The sequence below is a fragment of the Elephas maximus genome, chromosome 3 (genome assembly GCF_024166365.1).
Source record: "Elephas maximus indicus isolate mEleMax1 chromosome 3, mEleMax1 primary haplotype, whole genome shotgun sequence".
Lineage (NCBI taxonomy): Eukaryota > Metazoa > Chordata > Mammalia > Proboscidea > Elephantidae > Elephas > Elephas maximus.
Genome location: NC_064821.1, coordinates 6,250,074 through 6,270,976, shown reverse-complemented (window position 1 = coordinate 6,270,976; position 20,903 = coordinate 6,250,074). Strand labels below are relative to the sequence as shown.

The window sequence follows — 20,903 nt, the reverse complement described above, 5'->3', positions numbered from 1 at the left end:
TCAAGAAGGAGGGCAGGGAGGTGGGAAGCCAGAGAGGAAGAGGGCGGCCATCTTCCCAGAAGCTCCTGCCAAGGGCCTCTCTGTCCTCCATGTGCTTACCAACACCCCAACACCCCAACACCCCAACGCGCACACTGTCAGCACACGTCGGGGTGGCCGCCTCCCATTCTGCCCTGGGCTCCCCAGCTGTTAAATAGGTTTATCGGACTTTTGGCCCATGACAACTGGCTGCTTTCCTCTTGCTATAAAGGACTTTGGTGGAGAAACTGGGAAAGCTGGCCCCATGTGAATAGGGTCTGTGGGTGAGCGGGAAGCACTGCAGCCTGCTAACTGCTGACTGCTGTTTTGATCATTTGATCACGGTCCTGCCATTTCTAAGTGAGGCTCAAAAACCCACCGAGATATTTAGGCTTGAAAAGTTATCATGCCCAGAACTTAGGAATAGTTTAGGGGAAAAAAAGCATGCATGTGTGTATTAAATATATGAATATGTAATACGCAAATTTATACACGATTATGTATGATATAAATTGTAAGGGTATATACTGACCACCAGTCGCTGTGGATTTGATTCCGACTCACAGTGATCTCACGTACCTCAGAATAGGACTGTGCTCCGCAGGCTTTTCAATCAACCACCAACCTTTTGGTTAGTAGCCCAGCGAGCTAACTGTTTGCGCCTCTCAGGATGCCAAGAACATATATACCAAAAAAAGACAAAAACCAAACCTGTTGCCGTTGAGTCAATTCCGACTCATAGCGACCCTATACGACAGAGTAGAACTGTCCCATAGGGTTTCCACCGAACGGCTGGTGGATCTGAACTGCTGACCTTTTGGTTACCAGCTGAGCTCTTTAACCACTATGCCACCAGGGCTCCAAGTCTATACACGCCTGAGTACATACTAGACATATCTGTGTGTGTATGTGTGTGTGTGTATACATACACATATATGTAGGTATGTATACGAAGACCCTGGGTGGGCTAACAGTTAAGCACATGGCTGCTAATCGAAAGGTCGGAGGTTTGAGTCCACCCACTGGTACCTCAGAAGAAAGGCCTGGCAATCTACTTCTGAAAACTCAGCCATTGAAAACCCTATGGACTGCAGTTCTCCTCTGACACCCGTGGGGTTGCTATGAGTCACAGCTGGCTCGACAACACCTGTTTGTTTCCTTTGGTTTACGTAAGTGTATTATAGACATATGTACGTATTCACATACATGGAGAGAGGAGAGAAGTAAAGGAAATGTAGTAAAATGTTAACATTTGGGGACTCTGGGTGCAACTTTTGTATAAGTCTGAAATTATTTCAAAATAAAAAGTTTGGCGCGCGCACACACACACACACACACAAAAAGCCTTCGATGCAATGTGGAACAGAAAAAAATGAGGCTGGCACCCCCTCTTCCTCAGTGGAAAACCGGTCGAATCCAAATAAAGTCTGGAGTTTCATTAGTAAGGAGGCACCCACGTTCATTTCTGGGTTGTGGCAAAGGCACCAGGTGTCGGGGACACGTTAACCTCGGAGGAAGCTGGGTGGGGGTAGACAGGAACTCTGGGTATAATCTTTGCAACTTTTCTCTAAAGCTAAAATTATTCCAAAATAAAATTTACTAAACAAAGAAAAACAAACAAAAAAAACCCCACAGGTACACAATCAGAAACTCTCTGAAACGCTCAGATGGGGGGCTGTATGTATCTCAGATTCGGGGATCGCTCGGATTTTAAGAAGAAGACGCAGCACGTTGGCCACACACCCAGGGCAGCATCTGGGGCCGCACGCGGTTATCAAACTCATGAATTTTTTAGCAGCAGAACCTATGAACGTTCACAGCAGAGAGTCAGCAGGCACCCTCCCACCATTGCCAGGAGGTCTCCCTCGTAGAATCTTCTGGAGACCTTCAGGTTTTCAGAGCTTTGGAAGTTTGGGGATCCTGAAGGGGGACTGAGGGCCTGCAGAGGTGGCTGTGAGCTGGCTCGCTCTATATGGGATGCTCACGACGTGCTAAGAACCTGACATGCACCATCTCGCAGGAACCCCAAAGAGAGAGGGACATCTCTTCATCTATTTTTCACATGGGGAAACTGAGTCTCGGATGGGTGAAAGGGATTGCCTTGGGTCATGTAGCTGGTGAGCTGGGACGCACAGCTCATGAGCTTTTTTTTTTCTTTTAATAATTCTTTTAATTAATTAATTAATTTTTTGGAGCAGAGCATACTCCAATTCAACAACCTGTACGTATAGTTCAGTGACATGGATTACATCCTTCGAGTTGTGCAACCGTTGTCACCTTCCTTTTCCAAATTGTTCCTCCCCCATCAACACAAACTCACTGCCCCCTAAGCTTCTCGTCTGATCTCGTCAGTTTGCTCCCATAGAGATAGTTCTTTAAAAGAGCACAATGCTCAAGGCAGACACTCCTTAGTTACAAGCTAGACTGTTGTGAGGTAGTTCTACTCTGTCACACAGGGTCGCGATGAGTTGGAATTGACCCCACGGCCCACAACAACAGCATCCTTTGGTTTAAAGAAGAGTTCAGGGGATGTTCTTGTTTCAAGGTTTAAGGATGATCTCAGGCAATAGTTGCCCATGGGATTTTTAATGATTATACCCAAGAATTCCCCCACGTCCCACCTGAGTCACCACCAACATCATCATCGCCATCATCACAACGAACCTCATTTAACTCTTTCCATCTACTGAGGCCTCATTCAATCCTCACAAAACCGGAAAACAAACAAACAACAAAAACAGTTGCAGTGGGGTTGGTTCCAACTCACCAGGACCCCCGTGTGTGTCAGAGTAGACCTGTGCTGAATAGGATTTTCAATGGCTGAGTTTTCGGAAGTCGGTTGCCAGGCCTTTCTTCCGAGGTGCCCCTGGGCAGACATTAACCTCCAACCTTTTGGTCAGTACTTGAGTGCTTAACTGTGTGCACCCCCCCCCCACCCGGGGACTTCTGATTCCCACAAAGAGTCCCGCTATTTTACAATTCAGAGAGGAGGCCCTTGGCTCAGAGAGGTAAGGTGACTTAGCTGTTCAGCAAACTCCCAGATGAGTAAACCCAGGTCTGGGCCCCTAATCAAGCGGATGGGACGTGGCCAAGGAAGAGGCTGGGTCAGGGGTCATCAAAATGCCGGTTAATATGATGTTTCCATGGCCACTTGAAGCTAGATGGCTTCTGTACTAGTCTCTGTCAAGTAGATTCCAACTCATGGCGACCCCACGTGTTACAGAGTAGACCTGCGCTCTATAGGGTTTTCTTGGCTGTAATCTTTTTTTTTTAATCGTACTTTTAGATGAAGCTTTACAGAGCAAATTAGTTTCTCATTAAACAATTAATACACATACTGTTTTGTGACATTGGTTGCCAACCCCACAACATGTCAACACTCTCTCCTTCTCAACCTTGGGTTCCCCATTATCAGCTTTCCTGTCCCCTCTTGCCTTCTCGCCCTTGTCCCTGGACTGCTGTGCCCATTTAGTCTCCTTTTGTTTTATGGGCCTGTCTAATCTTTGGCTGAAGGGTGAACCTCAGGAGTGACTTCATTACTGAGCTAAAAGGGTATCTGGGGACCATACTCTTGGGGTTTCTCCAGTCTCTGTCAGACCAGTAAGCCTGGTCTTTCTTTGTGAGTTAGAATTTTGTTCTACATTTTCCCCAGCTCTGTCTGGGACCCTCTACTGTGATCCCCATCAGAGCAGTCAGTGGTGGTAGCTGGTCACCATCTAGTTGTACTGGACTCAGTCTGGTGGAGGCCGTGGTAGTTGTGGTCCATTAGTCCTTTGGACTCACCTTTCCTTTGTGTCTTCGGTTTTCTTCATTCTCCGTTGCTCCAGATGGAGTGGGACCCGTGAAGTATTTTAGATAACCACTTGGCTGTAATCTTTATGGACCCCGATCACTGGGACTCTCTTCCACAGTGCCACTGGGTGGGTTCAAATCACCAATCTTTAGGTTAGTGTTTGCACCACACGGGACTTCAGGCAGTTTCTCTGGTGCTACTGAAGACGCTAGTTAGACCTCAGGCGGGGGGTCGGACCCTGTGACCCCTCAGGCATCTTTCAACTCTCAGATTTAGGGTCCCCCCAAAAATGCATAGAACCAACAAATGTTTCACGAAGCAACAGTTAACTTCATTTTGTTGAGTTGGATTGATTTCTCTCCTCTGTTCTTCTTCATTAAAAAAAAAAATAAAAAAGTCCAGTCCATTTGGGGTGATGAAATATTTTCGGAAATGAATCGTGGCGATGATCACACAACACCGTGAATGTAATTGTTGTTCGTTGCTGTCAAGTTGGCTCTCACTCACGGCGAACCCACGGGTCTCAGAGTACAATTACCCCACAGGATTTTCAACGCTCTGAACTCTCAGAAGCAGATTGCCAGGCCTGTCTTCCGAGGCACCTCTCAGTGGGTTTGGGCTGCCAACCTTTCAGCTAGTAGTCGAGCACTTAACCGTTTGCACCACTCAGGGACTCCATGAATGTCATTAGTGCCAGTGAACTGAACACTTAAAAACGGTTAAAATGGCAAATTTATGTTCTATGTATTTTGTTGTTGTTGGGTGCCGTGAGGTCTATTTTGACTCATAGCAACCCCAGCAACAAAGTAAAGCTGCTCCATAGAGTTTTCTAGGCTGTAATTTTTACAGGAGCCGATCGGCAGGTCTTTCTCCCGAGGAGCAGCTCTGTGGGATCGAACCGCCAACCTTTCGTTTATAGCAGTGCTCCTTATGTATATTTTACCTTAAGAATATTTCTTAATTCTGGTCACAATCTACTAAACGGACTTCACCAATGACAAGTGGGTCACAACCCAAAGTTTCGAAACTTTATCAGAGGTGCTTCTTTCAGGCTGATGACTGCCCTGAAGCTTCTCGGTGGAAATGAGGGGAGTGGTCTGTTTCTGGAAATCCCCCCAAATGGGGCTGGGGTCTGTGGCAGAGCCTTTCCCACCTGGTGCGGCCATACAGCCCAGACAGGAAGTGGCTGCTTCCTCCTGGGGGTGAGCAAGGAGGAAGTGGAACCAGGCAGAAACTGGGAAGGAGTTGGGAAAGACGCCAAGCCCAGGACATCATGAGGCGGCCTGCGCCCAGCTCTTCCTGGGTGGGATGGCCACCCCGGCACGCATTGCCACCTGCCCAGGAAACGGGGCTGCTGGGGAGACAGGAAGATGGGCCTGGGCAGCTGGGGGCAGGAGACTAGCTCCCAAGCCTGGCTCAGGCTGCAGACTGCAGACTAATCTTGCTACTTCCCGGGGCCTCAATTTCCCCATCTGTTGTTGAGGTTCTATGGCTCTTCCCTGCCAAGGCAGGCTAAACAGGGCAGTCAAGGATATGGACTTTGGAACCAGAATTCTAGGTTCCAATCCTGGCTGTGCAACCTTAGGCAAGTCACTTCCCCTCTCTGGGCCTCAGTTTCCTCACCTGGAGATATAAGCAGTACCTACCTCAAAGTGCTAAGGCCAGAGCTGGCACGTTTAATTGCTTTATTCTGCTTTTTTTTTTTTTTGTCCCCCCATTCATGCCAAGGACAGACCTCCAAGTCCCTTGCCCTCTTTCTCGAAAGGATCGCCAGCCACCACCTCCAGGGAAAAAAAAAAAAAAACAGAAAACTTTTGGATTCAATTTGTTTTCAAGAAGAGAGGAAGGTGTAAAGGTGACTCTCAGAGTTGGGATGGGGATGGTGTAAACGACAACCCATAGTGCCACCATCTGCGCTTGGGGACGAAGACAGACCCCACTACCACCAGTAGAAGGGGCTTTCTGATTTGGGGCTGGCTGAGCAGTGGTCAGAATGTTGTGGGTAAAGGATGTCCCCAGCTACAGGAAGATACGGTACAGCCTCTGGGGAAAATACCCTCTGAAACAGGATTTGTTCATTCATTTAAAAACATTTATTGAACTTTCTGGAGCCATTGAGGCTGGATGAACCCCCAAACCTATTGGCCTGAGATAATGTTTAAACCTTAAACCAAAAATATTCCCTGAAGTCTTCTTTAAACCAAACAACCATTTAGCTTAGTCAGTAAAGAATGTCTGCCTTGAGCATTGTGCTCTTTTAAGAACTATCTATATGCGACCAAATTGACAGTGGCAACTCAAAAGATTGGATAGGAAGCTGAGGGGGCAGTGAGTTTATGCGAAAAGGGGAGGAACAACTCAGAAAAGGAGGATGCGAATGGTTGCACAACCTGAGGAATCCAGTCAGTGTCACTGAAGTGTACATGTAGAAATTGTTGAATTGGTGTATGTCCCGCTGAGTAGATCTTCAACAACAACAAAAAATAGAAAATTAAAAAAACAAAAGCATTTATGGAGCAGCTACTAGGCACCAGGCTCTGTATATCTGTGCTAGATGCTGGGGACACAAGACTGAACAAGACGGACACAGCCCCTGACCTTGTGTCATATGCTGGATAATTGGAGATACGGGCAATAAAGAAATAAACAGGTATTTCTAATGAGTGCTATGAAAAAAAAAAAAAATCAGAGAAAGGGGAAATAGAATGATGGGCCTATCTTTGTAGTTAGGCTAGTCAGGGTAGACTCTTCTGAGGAGGTGACTCTTCAATTGAGACCTGAATGAAGTAAGGGAGCCAGTCATACCAAGGTTTGGGTACTGCTGAGTGCTCTTGGCAGGGCGAATGGCAAGTGCAAAGGCCCTGAGGTGGGAATAAATTAACTTGAGATGTTCAAGGAAAGAGAAATAATTTTATCAATTTTGATAAACACCTAGCCTGATGGATCAAGAAAAAAGAGCAAAGACACAAATGACCAGTATCAGGAATGTAAGTCGAGACATCAGTACAAATCATACAGACATTAAAAAGGATAATGACAGAATTATTATAAACAACTTTATGCCGATACATTTGACAACTTAGAAGAAATGGACAAATTCTTTGAAAGATAGAAATGACCAAAGCTCACTCAAGAAGAAATCGATAGCCTCAATAGCCCTATACCTATTAAAGAAATCAAATAGGAATATCCGCTAAAGGAATTGAATTCATAATTTAAAACTTTCCAGGCTCAGATGGTTGCACTCATGATTCTACCAAACATTTCAGGAAAAAAATGATGTAGTCAATGAATAGCAAAGAATCCAGGTAGCTGCAGCCAACGAATTGTAGGAGAAAAGAGTAGACGCTGACATTAGAGAGGTCATGGGGGGCCAGAGTTTGAGTTTTGTGCCATACCAGCTCCTCGGAAGAAAAATTATTTTACTTAGCTCAGCAAGAGGGACCAAGGCTAGAGTTGGAAGGGCTCCGAATTACGGTGTAATTCCTAGGGGGCCCTGCTCCCCACTGTTTTTCCCCACTCTCCACTCTACAAGCTGTCTCCTCCCACCTAAAGAAAAAAAAACCTAACAAGGGAAAAAAGATGGCGACCATACATGGTGACCTGCCTCTTTGCCCAGCAAAGACCTTAGGGTGCCTGGAACCTTCTCTAGCCCCCATCTCAGGAGCTTCCATGGCTCTGGGAGTCCCAGAAAGACCCTCCGAGGCTAGAGTTCTTGCAATAAGGTTGGTCACGAGCAGGGGAAGATGGTTGGGTGAACAGAGACTTGTGGGCTACAAGACCTTGGGGCCTTACATCAGCAATTCCAAAGCCGCCCCAAGTCACTTCTACTCCCTTGCCCTGTTTTCTTGCCCTTCTACCTCTTCTCACTGCCTGAAATTATTTCATTTGCTTATTGGCTTACGCCTTAATGCCTGTTTCCATATTGGAAGATGAGACCCAGGGAGGCAGAAATCTTTTCTATGTTGTTCGCTGCTGTGTCCCTAACCTCTGCTAGTTGTTGTTGTGTGATCCCATGTGATGGAGTAGAACTGTCTCATAGGATTCCCTAGGCTGTAATGGTGCAGTGGTTAAGAGCTCGCCTGCTAACCCAAAGGTTGGCAGTTCGGATCCACCAGCTGCTCCTTGGAAACCATATGGGGCAGTTCTACTCTGTCCTACAGGGTCTCTGAGTCGGAATCCACTGGACAGCAATTTTTTTTCTTTTAATCTTTACAGGAGCAGATCGCCCGGTCTTTCTCTCAAGGAGTGACTGGCGGGATCGAACTGCTGAACTTTTCGGTTAGCAGTCAAGCGCTTAACCATTGAGGGCTTAACCTTCGTGGACAGTGGGTACTCAGTAAATCATGAATCAATCAATCAGTCCCAGCCCCTAGAAGGGCTGCTACTGAGGAAGCTGCCAGAACCAATCCCAACCAGCAGGAGAAAGGATAGGAGGGTCCAGAGCCCTCTGGAGGACAGAGCAAGAGGCAGGAGACGGCCCAGCCCACGTGGCTCCCCGGCCAGGGCCGGTTGCACACCTGAGCCATCATTCCCTCCCGGTGACACAAAAGCAGGCTGGGCGGGCTGGGCCTGCCTGGCAGGAGCTGGGCTGCCACCAGCTGCTGGGCTGAGCCACTTCTACCCTCACAGATGCCCTGCCAAGTGGATGGGCCAGGGTTCGAGTCTCACCTTGAATGAAAAATGTGGCCTCTCTGAGCCTCAGTCTTCCCATCGGTAAAATGGGCTCCCCGTGTCTCCTGGCACCACATTTGATGCAAGTAGGTCCCGTCTCGGCCTCCCATGTCCGGTTGGTCCCCCCTCCCCCGGACTCACCCAGCAGCAGCAGCTTCAGCTCCCCACGATCCCGCTTCTTCTGTTCCAGAAGGATCTTGTTAATCTCCTGGTCGATCCGGACGGCCGTCTTCTCATCCTCTGTCAGGCACCAGGGGCAGCAGCGCCAGGTCAGCGCCCGGGCCATGGTGTGGGCCTCAGAGGGTGCCAGGCGGCATGGCCCCCCGGCCCCCACGGGGAGGGCACCCCACGCTGGCCGGTTCCAGGGAGGGCTCCACGCAGCCGCATGCAAAGGAGATGCCTTCTTGGGGGTCACCCCCCCAGGTCCCCTGACTTCCTTGTCTCAGGCTTCCGGGGAGCCCAACTCAGAGGCGCTTGAGTCTGGGAACAGGGAGGGGCCAGAGGAGGGGCAGGAGAGGTGGGGAGGCTCAGGGCTCCCCGCCCATCACTAGACCTGCCCAGACCCAGCCAGACAGGTTGCTGGGTGAAAGGCACCCCAAGAGGTGAGATGGGTGCCCCTGGCGAGGGCGGGGTGGAGTCAAGAAAAAACCCCAACAGCAGTCTGGGTCCCGGCGGTTTCCGCTGGGCTCTCCTTCCTCATTCCGGAGAAGGGGTGGACACTCTCCTCCTGGGGCCTCTAACGCTTCTCCCGCTGTCCCCCCCCACCACTTACTCACCCTCCTCCAAGTCAGTTGGAGATGCTCATCATAACACTATTGTTGTTGGACTGCTTGGATAGTGAAAACGGTTAAGTACCGAGCTACTAAACAGAAGGTTGGTGGTTGAGCCCGCTCAGAGGCAGCTCGAAAGAAAGGCCTGGAGATTTATTTCCGAAAGGTCACGGCCATGAAAACCATACAGAGGGTACTTGTACTCTGAAACACATGGAGTTGTCATGAGTTGGGATCCATACGGCGGCAACTGGTTAACAATGACTATTAAAGCAATTACAACTGTGTTGCCGCCGTTGTTAGGTGCCGCTGAGTCAGCTCCAACTCATAGCAACGCCGTGCACAACAGAACGAAACACTGCCCGGTCCTGCGCCACCCCACAATCGTTGCTGTGCTTGAGCCCATTGTTGCAGCCACTGTGTCGGTCCATCTCATTAAGGATCTTCCCCTTTTCCACTGGCCCTCTACTTTACCAAGCGTGACGTCCTTCTCCAGGGACTGGTTCCTCCTGACAACACATCCACAGTACGAGAGAAAAAGTCTCACCATCCTTGCTTCTAAGGAGCATTCTGGCTGTACTTTTTCCAAGACAGATTTGTTCGTTCTTCTGGCAGTTCACAGAATATTCAATATTCTTCGCCAACGCCATAATTCACCATAATACACAATGTCTGCCACCACTTGTCTGTAAGTTTGTCATATTGTGGTGGCTTGCGTGTTGCTGTGATGCTGGAAGCTATGCCACCGGTATTTCAAATACCAGCAGGGTCACCCGTGGCGGACAGGTTTCAGTGGAGCTTGCAGACTAAGATAGACTAGGAAGAAAGACCTGGCAGTCTACTTCTGAAAAAACTAGCCAGTGAAAACCTTATGAATAGCAGCAAAACAATTATAAGTGTATAGCCCATAAACAAGACCACAATAAACAATACTGTCGTTGTTGTTGGTTGCTGTCAAGTTGGCTCCGATTCATGGTGACCCCATGGACAACAGGATGAAATGTTGCCCAGTCCTGCACCGTCTTCACCGTTGTTGGTCTGCTCAAGTCCACTGTTGCAACCACTGTGTATATCACGCACCTTCCAGCCTGGGGGCTCATCTCCCAGCACTATATCAGACAATGTCCCATTGTGATTCATAGGGTTTTCTTTGGCTGATGTTCAGAAGTTAATTGCCAGGCCTTTCTTCCTAGTCGGTCTTAGTCTGGAGGCTCTGCTGAAACTTGTCCTCCATGGCTGACACTTCAGGTGTTTGAAGGACTGGTGACATGGCTTCCGGCATCACAGCAATGCACAAGCCAGCACAGTATGACAACCTGACAGACAGGTGGGGCGCCGTACTGTTGTTGTTAAGTGCCATCGAGTCAACGTGACAGAGTAGAACTGCCCCGTAGGGCTTCCTAGGCTGTACTCTTTATGGGAGCAGATTGCCAGGTTTTTCTCCGGAGGAGAAACCTTTCAGTTAACAGCTGAGTGCTTAACCTTTGCGCCAGGAGGGCTCTTTAACCTCCAGTTACTAGTATTATTCCCACTTTACAGATGGGAAAACTGAGGCACAGAACAGTTAGAGAGACTTGCGGGGACCACACAGCTAGGACGAAACCGAGCTGGGATTCTGTCTCTCGTCTGTCGGGCCCAGAGTCTAAACTCTAACCAGGCAGCTTTGGAGGAGGGAGCCTCTGCCTAAGCCACTCATTAATCTGCAAACATTTATTGAGTGCCTACTGTGTGCTGGGCACAGTGCTAGGCACCAAGGGCCCAGCGGAGAGGGAAATGACAAAAACCCCCAACCTCCCTCAGCTAACATTCTCACTAGGGAGACAGAAAATGAAAAGAGTAAACAGAATATTCAAGTGATACATTTGGGGAGAAGTATTTTTTTTTTATAAAGCAGAGAAGGGAAATGGTAAATTGAGAAGCTCAGGGTCGGGTCTTTAAAAAGGGTGGTCAGGGAAGGCTTCACTGACAGACGACATCTGCGACCGGAAACAGATATCAAACATGCAGCTAAGGTATTAAGGGACTTTGGAGTTGAATCCATTGGTCAAACACGGCCACGAGGTCGCCTTGCTGGCCCCTCTCAGGCCCAGGGCCCTGGAAGTGGAGCGTCGAAGTGGAAGTGGCGTGACAAACAGGGCTGATTTCTAGGCCTGTTGCCATGGAGTGCACCTCGGTTCATGGGGCCCCCTTGTGTGTCAGAGTAGAACTGCGCCCCACAGGGCTTTCGATGGCTGGTGTTCTAGATGGCCAGCCCTTCTTTTTGAGGCACCTCTGGGTGGACTTGAACCTCCAACCTTTCAGTCAGCAGCTGAGTGCATCCACTATTTGCATCACCCAGGGTCCCCGGTTGTAGATGCAGCTAAAGAGGGGTCTTGGGGCATCTCCAACTCAACAAATCTTCACTGCTACGTTGGGGTGCAGACTTCCCACTGGGGGAGTCTCTCTTGAAAGTTCCTGCTCGAACTCCCTGAGAGATACTCATCGTTTGGGGGGCCTCTAGACCCCTCACAGGAGCGCTGGCGGTTGCTAACTGAAAGGCGGGCAGCTGGAACCCACCAGCAGCTCCGTAGGAGAAAGACCTGGCTATCTTCTCTTGTAAAGATGACTGCCAAGAAAACCCTTTTGGGCTGTTCTATTCTGTCACATGGGGTCGATATGAGTTGGAATCAACTCGATGGCACCCAACAACAGACCCCTTCATGGATAGCACCAGCGGGGCTCAGAGAGGGTGAGTGAGGCACCCAGGGTGCAATTGGCTGCAACGGTCTCACCTCCCCCACACCCGGGCTTTGTAGTGGCAGCCGTTGAAGGGGCCCAGGCCAGCTCAGCACAAACGTGTGGTTTTCTCCGCCGTTGATTCATAACGAATGGCAGATGGCAAGCGTGATAGGGGCCCTTGGTGGGTCACCAGGGCCAGCAGGCCCTGCCCTGCCCCCTCTAAGGCTCCCCAAGGCAGGAGGCTGGGGGACTTCCTACTCTAGGCAGGTGAAGAAAAGCAGAAATGGGTTGGGGCTGCTCAGCAGCAGCTGGACAGCTGCTTCTGCAGAACAGAAATGACCAGCTTGGCCGAGCAGGAGGTCAGGCAGAGTCCCAGCCGGGAATGAAGGGAGGCCCAGGTCCTGTGATCACGGAGGGTCACCCTCCTGGCTGCTCCCTGCTGTCCATTTACGGGTGGGACGCCAGATCCCAAGCAAGTCACAACAGGAGGGCGTCCACGGTGTCAGGCCTCCGTCTACCACGTTCTGTGGCTCCCGCTGACTCCAGGAAAGGGGCAGTTCCCTTGCTCAACCCCGGGGCCTAGCACGCATTCTGTGGTCTAGCCTCTGCTCACGTCCCCAGCTTCAAAACAAGGCTCCCTTCTAGTTCCCCAAACAGGCTTCCTCACCACGTGGCAGGCACAGCTCTGGACTTAGCATCATTTAGCTGCATTTGAGGAGACCACGGTGAGACGAACAAATCTGTCTTAGAAGAAGTACAACCAGAATGCTCCTTCGAAGCAACTATGGCGAGACTGCGTCTTACATACTTTGGACATGTTGTCAGGAGGGATCAGTCCCTGGAGAAGGACATCATGCTTGGCAGAGTACAGGGTCAGCGGAAAAGAGGAAGACCCCCAACGAGGTGGATTGACAGAGTGGCTGCAAGAATGAGCTCAAGCATAACGATTGTAAGGAAGGTGTAGGACCGGGCAGTGTTTCGTTCTGTTGTGCATGGGGTCTCTATGAGTCGGAACCGACTCGATGGCACCTAACAACAACAACAGGGTGAGTGTGTTGGCAGAAAATACACAAAACACACAGAAAATGCATCAAACACGAGTGTAGAACCTAATAACCAAAAACCAAACCTGTTGCCATCCAGTCAATTCCGACTCATGCTGACCCCATGTGTCACAGAGCAAAACTGCTCCGTAGGGTTTTCTTGGCTATGATCTTTACAGGAGCAGATTGCCAGGCTTTTCTTCTGCAGCACCACTGGGTGGGTTCAGACTGCCAACTTTTAAGTTAGTAATCGAGTGCAAACCATTCATGCCACCCCTCCCCCCAAAAAAACCCAAACCTGCTGCTATGGAGTCAATACTGACTCGTAGTGACTCTATAGGACAGAGCAGTACTGCTCCACCCAGGGACCCACATAACTTAATAAACTGTTAACCGACACTCTCCAAACACCCACTCAGCCAAGATAAAGGATATTATCAGTGGAAATAACGGAAATGTCCATCAACAGATGAATGGAAAAGCAGAGTGTGGCCCATCCCTACAATGGAATATCCCTCGGCCCTAAAGAGAAATGAAGCTTTAATACGTGAACCCCGAAAACACGATGCTGAGTGAAATCGGTCAGACACAAAAGGACGAATATTGCATGGTCCCACTTATATAAAATAAGCAAATGTATAGAGACCAAAAGGGGCCCTGGTTGCTCAGTGGTTAGCCGTCGGCTGCTAACTGAAAGGTTGGCGGTTTCAGCCCCCCCAGGGCTCCTCAGGAGATAGACCTGGTGATCTGCTCGCATAAAGATTACAGCCTAGAAAGCCCTACAGGGCAGTTCTACTCTGTCCCATAGGGTGGCCGTGAGTCAGGAGCGACATGAGGGTGCTCAGGAAGGACGAGGGGAAGACGGAGGGGGAAAGGGGAACTCATAGCTTGACGGAGGGGGAAAGGGGAACTCATAGCTTAGGGGACACAGAGCTCCTGGGGAGGGGGATGGAATGATCTGGAAAAGGACAGTGGCGATGTTTGCACAACGTGAGTATAATCAATGTCAGTACCCGTAAAAAACGTTGAATTGGCAAATGTTTTGTTATATACTTTTTATCACGGTAAAAAAATTTGAAATAAATGAAGGGCATTATTAGCACCCGTGATATTGTTCTCAGTCACGCCCTTCTTCTTCTTCCAGCTCTAACCACCGTTCTGATTTCTATGGTATTCACTTACACGTTTTAGGGTTGGGCTTTTTTTTTTTTTTTGACTAATAAAATTTATTTGACTTTTAATTTTTTAAATTTCCCTAGAGTTTTATTTGCTTTCCTCCGTGTTCAGTTCTATGAGTTTCAGCGAATGTATGGATTCCTGTCTACCACCCGTCTGTCAGTGTGCCATACTGTGGTGGCTTGCATCTTGCTGTGGTGCTGGAAGCTATGTTACCGGTCTAGTGGAGCTTCCAGGCTAAGACTAGGAAGAAAGGCCTGGCAATCTACTTCTGAAAATTAGCCAGTGAAAACCCTGTGGATCAAAAGAGAACATCCGACTTGCTTACTTTGGACATGTCATCAGGAGGAATCAATCACTGGAGGAGGACATCATGTTCGGTGAAGTACAGGGCCAGGGAGAGTGTGGGAGACCCTCAGTGAGATGGATTGGCACAATAGCCACAAAGATGGACTCAAATATGCCAACGATCATGAAGATGGTGCAAGACCAGGCAACGGAGTTTATAGGCTAAATGAACCAGGAAGAAAGCCCTGGTGATTGACTTCCAAAAATCACTTAGTGAAAACTCTTGGATCACCATAGACGATTGTCCGATATAGTGCTGGGAGATGAGTCCCCTAGGTTGGAAGGCACTCAAAGTACACAGTGGCTGCAACAACGGACTCAAGTATACCAATGATCATGAAGATGGCACAGGCCTAGGCAATGTTTCATTCTGTTGTACGGGGGTTGCTATGAGTCGGGGACCAGCTTGATAGCAGCGAACAACCATGACAAGTCCTGGCCTGACAAGTGCTGAATAAGTCTTTTGCGCCCTTGGGTGCTATATCTCCAAGCTTGGAGGGGTGGACCGTAGTGGACCTTTTTGGGCTCTACCAGATCCCTCTTCACAGCCGACTCCCCTCTACCCCCAGGTGCTGGGAGTATTGGCTGCTGGGGGCCCACAGCTGTGTCATTTACGGGACTCTGCCCTTGCCCTTGGCCATGGCCAATGTCTTTCCCGCTCTCAGGGGTAGCCCACAGCCAATGCTGGAACACAAAGACCTGGCCCTTCACCCCCCACTTTTTTTTTCTTTTACTGATGAACCATTTATTTGGACAAGAAAAAAAGTCTCTATGCTACTTCCTTTTATAAAGGAGGTAGAACATTTTGGATATTTTTGTTTTTCTCTTTTTCAGTAGGATTCGTTTCAATCTGGTCCCAGGAACTGCTGGCTTCTTCATTTAGGATTCCCGTTTAGTTACACCCATTATGGCCAAGGAGCCCCTGGGTGGTGCAAACGGTGAACTCACTCAGCTGCCAAGCACAAGGTTAGAGGTTCGAGTCTGCCCATAGGTGTCTCAGAAGAAAGGCCTGGCAATCTGCTTCTGAAAAATCAGCCACTGAAAATCCTACAGAGCACAGTTCTACTCTGAAACACATGGGGTCGCCATGAGTCAGAACTGCTTTTGGTTTATTACAGCCAGAAGGACACACTTGGGTTTTGGGTAGTCATTCACTACTGTGGTGACTAGACCAACATATGGGAAAAACCCCTTTGCTCTTTCCAGCAGATCCTTGAAGCCAGCTGGGAAAGGGCCACCCCTGCGCCAGGGCTCCCCGGGGGACTGGCCGGACTCTCAGCAGCAACTGCCCTGCCCCCTGCTTCTTAAGCCTGCCATCCTGACCCCCTTACAGGTATGCCCCGAGAGTTCTTCCCCCCATCTCCTGTCTTAGAGTTTGTTTTCAGGGAACCCACCTAAGACAGGGGATGGGATTAGATTTTCTCTTGGACCCCTTGTAATTCTAAGTTTTTGTTCTTCTCGGCTCCAACTCACGGCAAACTCATGTACAACAGAACGAAACACTGCCCGGTCCTGCGCCATCCTCACAATCGTTGTTATGTCTGAGCCCATTGTCGCAGCCACTGTGTCAACCCGTCTCGCTGAGGGTCTTCCTCTTTTTCGCTGACCCTCTACCAAGCATGGTGTCCTTCTCCAGGGACTGGTCCCTCCTGATAACATGTTCAAAGTATGTGAGACGAAGTCTCTCCATCCTTGCTTCCAAGGAGCATTCTGGCTGTACTTCCTCCAAGACAGATTTGTTCAACCTTCTGGTAGTCCATGGTATCTTCAGTATTCTTCACCAACACCGTAATTCAAAGGCATCAATTCTTTTTCAGTCTTCTTAATTCACTGTCCAGCTTTCACATGTCTGTGAATTGACTGAAAAATATTATGGCTTTGGTTGGGCACACCTTAGCCCTCAAAGTGACATCTTTGCTTTTTAACACTTTAAAGAGGTCTTTTGCCCCACTCTAAGGCTGATCCCAAAATCCCAGAGAAACTAACCCCATGCTTCCTGACTCCCCAGTAGCTGGCCTCCCCAGCATGGGCACCATGGGTCGTGCCTTCTCCATAGCTTCCCCAGGCACTGTGCATCCCCATCTCGGCTTGTGGGGGTTCACCTGTCTTTCCAACAAGACCAGGCAGTGAGGGACTGGTCTCCTTCTGCCCTGTGCCCCCTAAACACTCAGCCCAGGGCCCAACAGGCTGTGGGCACTCAATACGTGCTCCTGGGGGTGTGGATGAGGAGATGACTCCAGGCGGAGAGTCAGATGGTCTGTGTTTGAGGTCTGACTCAGCCTGCTGCTGCAGAAATGTCATCTTGGGCAAGTCCAAACCTCTTGGGCCTCTGCTTTTGAAGGAGTGCATCAGAAGTCAGAAGCACCTCCCCAAGGCTACCTGTGAGGACAGAGGGAGAATTCTAACGTTGGTGTGGGTGGGGGAGCCTGGGGCAGCAGCAGAGCTGGCTTCATGGGCCTAGGACATTGCTCAAGGTTTAAGGCCCTGCTGTCACCATCTTGAAATTCAGCATCATTGTTTAACATGGGTCCTTCGTTTTCATTTTGCACCAGCCAGCAAAGTACGTCGTCAATCTTGGTGGCACGCCTGAGCTGGCCGGGCAAACTGGACTGTGGTGTCAAGGCCTGGGAAGAGCTAACTGAAAGATTGGAGGTTCAAGTCTACCCAGATGTGCCTCAGAAGAAAGGGCTGGTGATTCAAATCCAAAACTCGGCCAATGAAAACCCTTTGGGCAAAGATTCTACAGAAAAGTCCTGATCAAAAGGGGGAAAATACAGAACAGAATTTCAAATTCTCAAGGACTGCAGACTTTCTGGAGACTTGGAGGCTGGATGAACTCCCAAAACTATTGCCCTAAGACGATCTTTAAACCTGAAACCAAAAATGTCCTAAGAAATCTTCTTAAACCCGAACAATGTTGTTGTTCGGTGCCGTTGAGTCAGTTCTGACTCATAGTGACCCTATGCACGACAGAATGAGACACTGTCTGGGCCTGCGCCACCCTCACATTGTTGCTATGCTTGAGCCCATGGCTGCACGACTGGGCCAATCAATCTTGTCAAGGGTCTTCCTCTTTTTTGCTGACCCTGTACTTTACCAAGCATGATGTCCTTCTCCAGGTAGTGATCCCTCCTGGTAACATGTCCAAAGTACGTGAGATGAAGCCTCACCATCCTCACTTCTAAATAGCGCTCTGGCTGTATTTCTTTCAAGACAGATTTGTTTGTTCCAAACAATAGTGTAGTATAACTGGAGAAGGATGCCTGCTTTGAACACTGTGCTCTTTTAAGGTCTATCTATATTCCATCAAATTGACAGCAATAACTCGAAAGTTTAGATAGGAAATTTAGGGAGCAGTGAGCTCGTGTTAGCGGGGGAGGAACAATTTGGAAAAGAAGGGTGAGAGCAGTTGTACGATTCCAAGAATGTAATCTACGTCACTGAACTGTATGTGTAGACACTTGAATGGGTGTACGTCCTGCCAGTCACGACACTAGGGTTGGTGTCACCCAGTGCAGTAACTCATGGTGTCACCCCCCATGAACTTCCTCCCGTACCAGACCACGCAGAATCCTTAGTCATGTTTTTTGGGCTACTGTTACTTGTAAATCGTAATTCCCATATATCACTCCCTGGTTTCCATTAATTACTACTTCGCTCTCAAAAAAGTTATTGATATAGGTTCACAAATACTAATTACCACAATATTGGAGCTAAAAGACCAGAAAATTTGACAAAATCAGCGCCTATAACACCAGCAGCAACGAGAACAACAGCGCCTGCTCGTAGCGTGTCCAGATGGAACCATGTGATTGGAAGCATCCTTGTAATTGGCTAATAATGATGGCTCTGATCAGAGTGCATTAGAAGGTTCAAAAAGTAAATTAGCACAGAGTTTTAGCCTTGTACTTACACTGATACATGTAAGCTGGGAGGACTCGGAGCACTTGCTGATGAAGATCAAAGACCACAGCCTTCAGTATGGATTACACCTCAACACAAAGAAAACAAAAATCCTCACAACTGGACCAGTGAGCAACATCATGATAAACGGAGAAAAGACTGAAGTTGTCAGGGATTTCATTTTACTTGGATCCACAATCAACAGCCGTGGAAGCGGCAGTCAAGAAATCAAAAGACGCACTGCATTGGGCAAATCTGCTGCAAAGGACTTCTTTAAAGTGTTGAAGAGCAAAGATGTCACCCTGAAGACTAAGGTGCACCTGACCCAAGCCATGGTATTTTCAATCACCTCGTACGCATGTGAAAACTGGACAATGAATAAGGAAGACTGAAGAAGAATGGACGCCTTTGAATTACGGTGTTGGGGAAGAACATTGAATATACCATGGGCTGCCAAAGAACAAACAAATCTGTCTTAGAAGAAGTACAACCAGAATGCTCATTAGAAGTGAGGACGGCAAAGCTTGGTCTCAAATACTTTGGACGTGCTATCAGGAGGTCTTGGTTCCTGGAGAAGGACACCATGCTTGGTAAAATGGAGGGTCAGCAAAAAAGAGGAAGACCCTCAATGAGATGGATTGACACGGCAGCTGCAGCAATGCGCTCAGCCACGGCAAGGATTGTGCCATGGCTCCGGACCAGGTACTGGTTCGTTCTGTTGTACATGGGATCCTTATAAGTCGGAACTGACTCGATGGCACCTAACAACAAAGCTGGGCTTACAAAAAATGTATTTGTTGTTATAACTATAGGGATATTTTCATAAAAAATAACAAATCTCTCCTGAAACACTGCATAAAAATTTTATAGACAGTCATTTTGGTGTTACCCCTCTGACAGCGTCAGCCGGTGCTGCCTGCACCCCCTGCACCCTTACAGACACCACTGTTCTGCTGTGTATATTTCCAACAACAAAAGAAATCTACACAAACAACAAAAAAAGAAAACCCTGTGGAGCGCAGTTCTACTCTGACACACATGGGGTCGCCATGAGCTGGAATCCACTGGACGGCGACCTCCCTTCTGTGACTCAGTTTCCCTTTCAGAAAATGTGGACAAGGAGAGGTCCTGGCTTCCGATGGTGGGTGGGAAAGGCTAACTTCTGGCAGCCAAGGCTCTCAGCTGCTTTTGGTGACACCTGCTGGACACAGGAGGAATGACATCCACAGGCCCTCTTCTTTCTCCCCCCACAACGGCAGCGTCGTCTGGGGCGCCCTCCACAGTATCCCTTGATACTGAATTCGACTTCCCCACCTCTGCTTCCACCTGGTCCAGCCCCTTCATCGCCCGTCTAGACCAGCACAGTCGCCTCCACCCTGGTCCCCGGCTCCCGCCCTCATCCCCAAAGTCTGTTCTCCCTGCAGCCGCCTGGGGGCGCCCGTGAGTACCTGAGACAGGGTCCGTCCCTCCTCTGCTCACAGCCCCCCAGGCCTCCCACCTCCCTCAGTAAAAGCCCAAGTCTTCCTTGCGGCCCACAGGGTCCTGCACAACCTGCCCCATCCCCTCCCTGCCCTCCCCTCCTCCTCTCTCCTCCTCACTCACTCCACTCCAGCCACACAGGCCTCCTCACTGTTCCCTCAACTCACCAGGCCTGGTCCTGCCCCAGGGCCTTTGCACGGACTGGTCCCTCTGCCTGGAATGCCCTTCTCCAGACACCCGCTTGGCTCCTGGCCTCACCCCCCACCCCCCAACACAATCTGTTCTCCCCATAGCAGCCAGAGGGCGCCCGTGAGCACCTGAGTCAGGGCCCATCCGTCCTCTGCTCACAGCCCTCCAGGGCTCCCACCTCTCTGGGAAAGCCCTCAGTCCTCCCAGCGGCCCACACAGCCTCCTGTACCTCATCCACTTCCCCTCATTCACTATTGCAGCCACACTGACCTCTTCTTGGCTGGTCCTTGAATGCCCTCCCACCCCAGGGCCTTTGCACGTGCTGTTCCCTCTGCCTGGGACCTCTTCCCTGGGGTAACAGGATGGCTCACTTCTCGCTGGTGGGGCGCCCATTGAAAATCACGACTGCCACCCCCACCCACCCCCTCCTCTTTGTGTGCACACATAAAATGTCATGGTGACCAGAGCTTTCTCCCTGGCTGGGGGGGGGGGGCGGGGTTGTGTCACAGTGCCCAGCACAGCGCTAGCACCCAGTGGGCCCTTGGGGCACATCTGACTGATGAACCGGTAGATAAAACTCAAGGGAAGTGGAAGATTCGCTGGCCCGACACCTCGCTATTTGCCAGAATGGAGGCCCAAGGGGTGCCCTTCCCAAGGGCCTCTGGGACAGAGTGGCGCGTTGGGCCCCAAATCCGGGCTCTCCCATCTGTGTCCTCTCTTCCCTAAACAAGGTGTGCAGTCCCAGCCCCCCTCCCCGCCCCCGCCATCAGCCCAGGCGGCAGCCTCGAGGGC

The 20,903-nt window shown here is 49.6% G+C and overlaps 1 protein-coding gene across 1 annotated transcript in view; it reads right to left on the bottom strand.

The window, feature by feature from the left end:
• The window catches only part of GNA15 (G protein subunit alpha 15), a 32,580-nt gene extending 23,440 nt beyond the window's left edge, over positions 1 to 9,140 (bottom strand). Inside the window, exon 1 of the mRNA XM_049876367.1 lies at positions 8,627 to 9,140. Within this exon, the coding sequence (XP_049732324.1) occupies positions 8,627 to 8,771 (145 nt within the window). The 5' untranslated portion in view covers positions 8,772 to 9,140. The remainder of the gene's footprint in view (positions 1 to 8,626) is intronic.
• Positions 9,141 to 20,903: the final 11,763 nt, after the last annotated feature.